The 8,914-nt window shown below is 40.8% G+C and overlaps 1 protein-coding gene across 1 annotated transcript in view; it reads left to right on the top strand.

Annotated features, from left to right (window-relative positions):
• Window positions 1–8,914, top strand: part of map2 (microtubule-associated protein 2) — a 75,809-nt gene that overhangs the window by 16,913 nt on the left and 49,982 nt on the right. Inside the window, exon 3 of the mRNA XM_020607690.1 lies at window positions 8,454–8,506. Within this exon, the coding sequence (XP_020463346.1) occupies window positions 8,461–8,506 (46 nt within the window). The 5' untranslated portion in view covers window positions 8,454–8,460. The remainder of the gene's footprint in view (window positions 1–8,453; window positions 8,507–8,914) is intronic.

Here is an 8,914-nt window from a genome sequence, read left to right as displayed (position 1 = left end):
TGAGGTCAGAGCCAGCAAACACATCCAACAGAGGTGATCCAAAATACGTAGTCCAGAGGGAAGTCCGATATCATACACTGTGGCAGTCTGAGACAAGAGGGCAAAGCAGAAACGAATATACCAAGGTAACAGTCCGGGTCAGAAACACAAGATACAAAACCGAAGGAAAGCTGGAGAGTCAGAGCTGCGGTCTAGAACAATCTGGCAGCGCCGTTGTGGGAGGACGCTGCCTAAATAGAGGTATAAACAATAAGGAGCAGGCGAAACTAATGCGAGTGATGAAGAACGTAAAAAGACCGAAACTAAGGTGAAAACAAAAACAGGAAGCAACGTCAAAATAAAAGCTGGACCGAATCATGACACATAGCCTGTTAATAGAGAGAGGTTAATCAGATCTAGTATGGATGTGTTGATTAGGGGAAAGATGTCTTTGAGCAGCCTGGTCGGGATGGGGTCCAGGAGACATGTTGATGATTTAGATGAAGCAATTGTTGAGGTCAACTCAGAGAGATCTATAGGGGAGAAGTAGTCCAAGTATAAATTAGGTCTTACAGATGTTTCTAAAGCCATTGTAGTAGATGGCACATCTGCGAGAGCTGTGGGAGTGGTCCGACCAATTTTTTCTCTAATAGTTGTGATTTTATTTGTAAAGAAGCTCATGAAGTCATTGCTGCTGAGATCTAAGGGAATGTTAAGCTCAACAGCACTGTGGCTCTTTGTCAGCCTGGCTACAGTGCTGAAAAGAAACCTGGGGTTGTTCTTATTTTCCTCAATCAGTGATGAATAAAATGTGGTTCTGGCACTATGAAGGGCTTTCTTATATGTTATTAAACTATCTTTCCAGGCTATGAAAAACTCTTCTGACTTAGTGGAGCGCCAACTCCTTTCCATTTTTCGTGATGCCTGCTTTAGGGAGCGGAGCTGCGAGCTGTACCACGGGGCTAGCCTCCTCTGTTTCACTACCTTCTTTTTCAGAGGGGCAATGGTATCTAGTGTATTACGCAGGAAGGCTGCAGAACTATCTTATTTACAAGTACCATTATCGCTAAAGGAGGCAGAGGAATAACTGAATATGTGACACTCCGAGCAAGAGAAAGGAGGAGAGGAAGATGGGGAAGCCATTGCTCTTGATTAAGCTGCTAGCTTAGCTCGCTTCTAAACTAGCCGACCTAAAGTAGCAAGTTTAATTTGGTAGTTAGCAAGAACTTCTGCAAAACAAGTGCTTTAAGTGGTGCAAGCGTATGTTGTCACTCAAAAATTCAGATGAACCTCGAAAATAGTTTAATTCCTAAACAATCTGGAAGCATGCACAACGCAGTGCAAATACAGAAAACAGGAAATGAGTACGGTTTACCGCAGGAAACAGCAGTCCGTCAAAGGTTCCGCATCTCACAGGACATATTATTAGTTGTAGAAACCGACTTTTAGTGTTTTGCATGCTACTTATGTACACCTCTCTTTCTCTTCATTTGCCTAGCATTGGATGTATGTTAACATCAATTTGATTTGCAGCAAATCTTAACATCCTACAGGGCACATTTGTATTTTCAGGCTTTACCAGAGTAACTGATGGGGAATTCCTCCTGTCTCACTCTGTGTCAGACAGCTGTGCAGCTGAATGGCATACCTTTACCCATGTAACTGGTTCAGACATATGCGGCTGAGATAACATTGTACATTTGATTCCAAAAATAGCCACTGTAACGGCATAAAAAGGAGATCACCTTTCCAAAAACATCTACTATTGTATAATGTACTAGAGTGCACTTTGTTTCCTCCCTTTGGGACAGTGGAATCAAGTTATTTACACATCTTTTTACATAGAGAACCTGTGTTCATCAGGTAGTTGCTAAGTGTGTTTGTGTGCCATTTGGTGCTGCCCATGTAGTTTACTGTACAGTAGGGCTTTAGAGCCCTTTCACTGAAAACAGCAGTCTGCTGTGGGCCAGGCAGCTAAATAATGAGTTGAAACCATCTGTTTATGTGAGGGGAGCTGCAAATTCAGATGAGAATTCCACTCTAAGCTCTATTTTAATATTGTTTTCACACTATCATTTTATACGTGTTTGTTCTCTTTGTACATCCTTATTTTCTACCGCAAGACAAAAATGTCTCAGGGACTTTCTCCAGAACTGTCCCAAATGTCTTCTCTTTTTTAAACTGAATACATTGTAGTGAGTGTCATATTTCTGATATTTAGACATCATCCTAGGTCATTCCAGATTTGATTTACTAGACACCAGCTGAACTGCTGTGAGGGTAACTTCCTTTTAAAATGGTTTACAGTGTACTTGCTGCACTAAAGCACATTCAGCCTCTAAACGTTGGACACACCATTAACATTGGTGCTGTTTAAAAATCACGTGGCTCGTCTTGAAGAAATAACACGAAGACTGATCTTGAGGTCGTTTTTACCACATTTTTGAATTGGAGTCTACAGTGGCAGTGAAAGCTGTTTCCACCTACACTCAAACAGTGAGGGATCACTACCACAAGCTGTCCATATGCTCGGTGCATGCATACAGTATGTGTGCCTGCACTGTAGTGTGTGTGTGTGTGTTGGGGAGTGTTCATTAGCTTGCTGGTAGTATAATTGAGTGATGCTGTTTATATTGCAGCCTACGCAAACCAGTAAAGAAGCTGTGAAAATGCTTTCTCTGTGGTAAAGAGCACTGCCTTCTGAAGCGGTACAGTGTCTGTCGCCGACAGGGCAGGCGTTTTATTTGATGATGCATATGGTATCTTGTATTTCACTGTGACTGCTGAGAGACACCCTTGAAACAAAGAGAGGCAAAATGAAGTAGAGAGGCAGGGGTGACAGAGGCAATAAAAAGAGAAACAAAATTTAATTTTAGCTTGGTCATTTATTCTTTAATGCTTGTGAAACCTTTGCTATTACTTTACTCTTTTCCTATTATTTTAACGGCAAAGAAATGAAATGCATTGAACAGGAAAAGAACAGACAGAGGAAATTCAGTTCCATAATTTGAAGTAAAATAAGATTTTTTTTCCAGAGGTTCCCTCTCTTTCTCTCCTTTCCCACCCCCAATTCAATTTCTTTTTTTATCAGTTTCCATTTGCACTGTGAAATTAGGGGATATTTTGGTTGACTGTGGAGGAGACACGTGTCCAAAAGCACCATAGTGCTTTAGCTTTACAGTATTTACTGTAATGTGATTTATAATGCATTATGGTAGCTTGTAGCAATGGCCAGAGAAAGACAAGTCTTCCTTTCAGTGAGGGATTCTATTTTCCTCTCATAAAACTAATTTATATTTGCTGGTGGCCCCTTGACTGTATGTGTGTATATACACTACCGTTCAGAGGTTTGGGGTCAGCACCGTTGTTTCACCTTTATAACAATTGTGAATTCAGCCACAGGCCACACTGATGGTTCCAGATTTTGTTGTATTTTCACAGCTAGAAAATTTAAATTAACAGCAACTGCACATTAATTAAAATGCTAATTGAAACAAATTAACAAATGCTCTTCATGTTTAAACAACTGCATCATAATGACAATATTCATTTTTAACAGATCTCACCCAGCTGAAGAGTGACTGGTGTGGGTTTAGAACCAGTATGTGATCCAACCAACTGGATGGCTGTGCCTTGCTGGTTCCAACATCCCAGCGGTCCCATAGAAATACACGTGCACCCACTGCAGATTAGAGGCAAAGAACAAACAATGAGACGTAAATATGGCTGCACCTCTGGGAATATTCATGCATGAAAATCAACATGAATCACATAGATTACACACACAAATGTTCACATTAAGTCCATTTTTAAAGAAGCGACACCATAATGGAGAGACACTCCCTCCACCCACTCCAACTTACAGTTAAGTGCAAAAGTTTGCAGCCCCCTGGATTTGAAGAAGGCTATACAGAGCAGACAACTAAGCAATATGGTAGACTTGGAACAGGTATGCCATGAAGAATGGACTAAAATTACACCTGAAAGGATACAACCGCTGCTCAGAGGGTACCCAAAGAGGTTGGAGGAGGTTAGGGAGGACATGCAAAGTATTAGAGAACATTTCAAAGTAAGGGGATGCAAACCTTTGCACTCAACTGTATAATCTAAAGCATACAACTAACTTTTAGCTAGTGGCAGTGGGACTAGCATTTGTAGAAGTGTCAACCACAGTCATATGCAGTGAAATTTTGAATTCGATTCGACACCTGAAGAGCTGCTGATAAACTGACCGTGTCACCAGTCACATTTAAGATGAAGATTGAATTCTCTGTTCACTATCTTCAAGTGTGATAATGCATCACACCTGACAAGCCATACATTCAGTGATTCTTTTTTTTCTTTATGGATGTCCTGGAGGCTCTTTGTCTTTTGAGAGTTGCTTCATAAACACTTTCTCTCCCTTTATTTATGTCCTGATCTAAAACCAGTCCTGCTGAGACATTTTCACACTTTAATTTCCTGTCTTCTTGATGAACAGTAGGATAGAGCCAAAACAGGATTACTGGCTAACAGCATGTATTTGTTGGCGTACGTGTGAATGACATTGGCTGCCATACGTATATAAATCTAAAAACGCAAACTTGAATAATGCAGTAGTTTACTTCATAAAGTAAACCAGCAAAAGACTTAGGAAGCCTTCCACTAGCATGTATTTTTAAGGTTTACAGACGATTTCTGAAATATTGAATAGAAGGCGTTAAAAAATGTGTCAAACTTGTGAATGCATAAATCAGCTGTACAAGAACCTTTCCTCAATTAATAATCTCAAACATTTTTGATCATCTCATCCTGACAGAATATGAAAAGGCAAGATTTTAACACAACTACCAATCCCTATAGTTGTCAATACTTGATGATACAGACACAGTTATGTGTTCTCATTGATTAAAATAAATAATAATAATAATTGGGAATGAATAATTATTAACCCTCTGGCTGTTGATGTCCTCTGATCATGGTGATTAATCTGATTTCTGAATCTCATTTCAGGGATTTTGCAGATGCAAACAAACTGGATCAAGTTTTCATAACTGTCTTCATTCTGGCTTTTTTAAAATTCAGTTACCTAAATCTAATCTCATCACATCATAGTTTAATTCCACATTTCCATGAATTAAAATGTACTGAGTAGAAGATAATTTTGTCATTGTCACCTGATGTTTCTTCCAGGTTGAAAAATGCCTGTAATCAACTCAGTAATGACATAAAATCAAACCTGACGTTTGGCAGATATTGCTTTACCGGCTGATTTTAATCTCCAAGGCAACTCCTAACTTCTTTTGTCATTTCTCTCTCCCTGGGCTTTGCTACGATGATGAAATAAAGTTATTTCACAGCTGACAGATCTCGGAAAGGGCAGAATCAGTGGAAAAGGTCAATCATGTACAGCAGCGGACCTGCTCTGCTTGAAATTAGATTTTTATTCACCTAAGTGTCTCCTCACAGAATCTATATAGTGTATTTCAAGTACAATGATCTATGCATATACTACTGGGATTACATGTACATTCACTGTTAGAATAAACTTAATGTCATGAGAGTGGAATAATTTGAGGCTGCAGCCTTTTTAATGTCCTTTACATGTAGGTTTGTTTAAATCATAACCCCAGTCCAACCTAAGAAATGTTCCACAACTACTAGTTAAATATGGGCCTCTGCCAGCAGAAAGAGCAAGTAAACATTACATCCACTAATCTAGTAGTGGCCCACATTAACCAAGCAAACCATGCAGCATCTGGAGTGTAGCATTTAAGGTAGCAGCAGGTGAGACTGCTATGAATTCTTTTTTGGGGGGGATTTTGAGCTTATCACACTGCAGCTAGTTTAAATTTGACCCAGACTGAATTCAGGTACAGAGATGAAAATGCAGAAAAATAAAAACGCTGATGTTGAAGAGTTATGGTGCATGCACAGATTACTGGGAGGCAAATGACGGGCAGTAACAGACTAGCACCCTGCTGCTGCTAATGGATCCACTGGCTACTGGGTCATGCATACACAGGTCATTTTCTTTCAACCCATTACCTCCAAAATGTGTCACTATTAGGAGTCTGCTCATGACCACATAAATGGCTTACAATCTCTGTTGTCAGATCATTTCACCAACCATAAAAACAAGCTTTACTTAACTCTCACCTGGATCACACCATGACTGCAGACCCAGTGTCACTGGGGTATATCTACTGTATATTCTCTTTGCTGGCAAAATGTTCAAAGGTAGGTTTTCTGACCAAGTTGATTTAATCATGAGACATGTCATTTCTTTGTCAATAACAGCAAGGCAGATGGGAAGCTGAGCTGGACCTGCTGGGGTCTCTGATGAGGTGTAAGCACCCAAAGGGAACTGTAAAGGGCAATGCACTGTAGATAACAGGAGAAACTGCCACACATGTACTGTCAGGTGTATGGTTGTTTGCTGTAAGCTCTTTTGGCTCGTGAAGAGCTTCAGGCGTTGGACCGGTTTCTGTTACCCATAGTGTGTATTCAGCAAGACACTGCATTTACAAGCTTTTATACTAATGATTTTTCAAACATAGCCTGTGGAAATAAGGCTACATTTGGAAATAAGTGCCTTGCTGGAGCCACTTCCCATTGAAAAAGTTGAGTGATGCAAGTCTCTCTACTAGTGCTACTCTACTAGTGTTTGATAGAAGCTCAGACAGACGCAGTGTGATAATGGTGCAAAGCCTTTGGAACTGTTTTCTTCCTGAATAGCTGTCTGTTGTCTTCACTTTGAATAGAAGTGATATTAATCTGATGAAGCTGTGAAACAAGCACTGAATAAATGACTGGCAGACTTTGTTACTTACAGATAATTTTTCAGTTCAATTCAGTTTTGTTTGTATACAACAATGATCTCAGGGCAATTTACATAGTAAAGTCTAGATCTTACAGTATTATAGGGAAAGCCCAGCAAATCCCCCTTGAGCAAGCACTTGGCGACAGTGGAGAAGAAAACCTCCCTTTAATGGAAAAATCCTCCGACAGACCCCGGCTCTTGGTCGGTGGCTTTCTGCCTCGACCGGTTGGGGTGAGTGGATATAGGAGAGACAAAAGAAAGAAAAGCATCAGGACACAACAAACAAACACTGATCAGGTTGATGTGGCTGGTGACTGCTCATCAGAAACATACAGTACAGCTCCAGAGCCAGGGAGAATCATGTCAGAATACTGACTTTTAATTAGATAAGGGACTGAGTTATTTAGTCTGCTGTAGTTGAAATAGAAGACAAATCAATATGTTTCTGAGTATGGGGTGTGTGCCTGTGGGTTTGGAGGATGGGCTGTTTGAGGGCTTGTCAAAATTATGACGGTGAACTGGGCACAGGTACTGTAAACACCTTCAGGAGCGACTTTTGCTGCTACTTTATGAAGTTTTTTATCTAGCAGTCTTACTATAAGTACGATTTGTGGTTTCACCCTCTTTTGCATCTTTTGTCTGCTACGTTGTGCAGCAGCTGCTCAGGGATTCACAAGTCAAAGCAGAGACTTCCGACTCTTGTAGAATCACACCTTCAGCTTGTTTAGTCAAAGCTAATGAAAAAAAGTGTCGGGAGGTAGAGAGGCTGCAACCGATTGTTGAAGCTTTAGGAGGAGAAATATGGATTCTACCTTCTGTCCTGGAAGAGTAGACAAAGCTTTGTACCATTGCAGAGTTACCTCGGGATATTCCTTATGGAGGTGCATGAAAACTCTTCAGCCGTTCAGTCCATGTGCACTCAGTGCCAAGAATATGAGCTTTTGTTCTATGTTTAGCCCTTGTCTGCTCACCTTGTTTCCACTGTGATCCTGGGAACTGATATATGCATAGATGAACTGTTAAATAATGAGGAAAAATTCAATTTGCTGTCCAGAATGATCATAGGAAGGGACTGCTTATTGAAAATCCAAAAGTATTTGACATGATTTATTGCATGTCATAGATCTGTGCCATTCACGTGAACTCATTACCCTCTCTCTAAGATACCCACAGTGTCTACGTGTATCAGTACGCTCAGACTAAAGCCAGTTGGAGTGTGACAGCTCCTGTGTGTGACTGTGTATCTGATAAATGGAGCTGCATGGTGTGTGTGTGTGTGTGTGGTGGGGGGATACAGTACATCTGAGTCTTTGTGGATTCTGTCGTATGAGCGTTGTACATGTGGCTATAACAAGCACATACACACATCAATACAATCTCCTTTTCTGCCTGTCGCTTTATCTTTTTCTCTTCTGTCTATTCTGCTATTCCCAGCTGAGGGATGGCAGGGGGCCTCCTTTAGATCCACAGTTGATTGGAAAACGCTCTCAGTCATACTCCACCACCTCAGCCACTTATTACTACTTTCTCACCTCTGCCTCCTCCATTATATTGTAGGAACAGATGGATGAGAATGGGTAGAGTGTGTTTGTTATACCCAGTGTACCGGCAGCCAAATCTAATCTCTCTCTCCCTACTGTTCTTTCCCCTTATTCTCTCTCCCCCTTTTCAGGTCTCGAATGTTGTCCTTTCCTCTGAGCCTCAGACACCATCCCATCAAGCCAGGTGAGTCTCACAGTCTCTTCCTCTCTTTCTTTGTTTTTGTCAGCCTTGTTTCCTCCCCCCATTTGTCCCTCTCTCTCCCTCTCTCTGTCTCCCTCTCTTTCTCTGTCTCTTTCTCTTGGCTGCATATGTTCTGCTGCAAAGATGCTGCGTCACTATGGCAGTTTTCATACAGGGTGAACAGCCACAGCTGTAATTTCAGAATCGAAATCAAATGCAAGACTCTTTCGTCCCATCTGTTTTTCCTTTTACCTCTGTCACCTTGTCACTTTCACTGATGTGCTTTTTGAGTATTGTAATGAAGAATCCAAGGCCCCAGCTTATAGAATAATATCCATTTCTTTCTCATATTTGTTCTGTTGTTTATATTGATTGTAGATGTGTTAAAATAACAGGGTATGTTAGTGGCTT

The sequence above is a fragment of the Monopterus albus genome, unplaced genomic scaffold, assembly GCF_001952655.1.
Source record: "Monopterus albus unplaced genomic scaffold, M_albus_1.0 scaffold88.1, whole genome shotgun sequence".
NCBI lineage: Eukaryota > Metazoa > Chordata > Actinopteri > Synbranchiformes > Synbranchidae > Monopterus > Monopterus albus.
The sequence above is the reverse complement of the archived record's forward strand: the minus strand, read 5'-3'. Positions and strand labels throughout refer to the sequence as shown.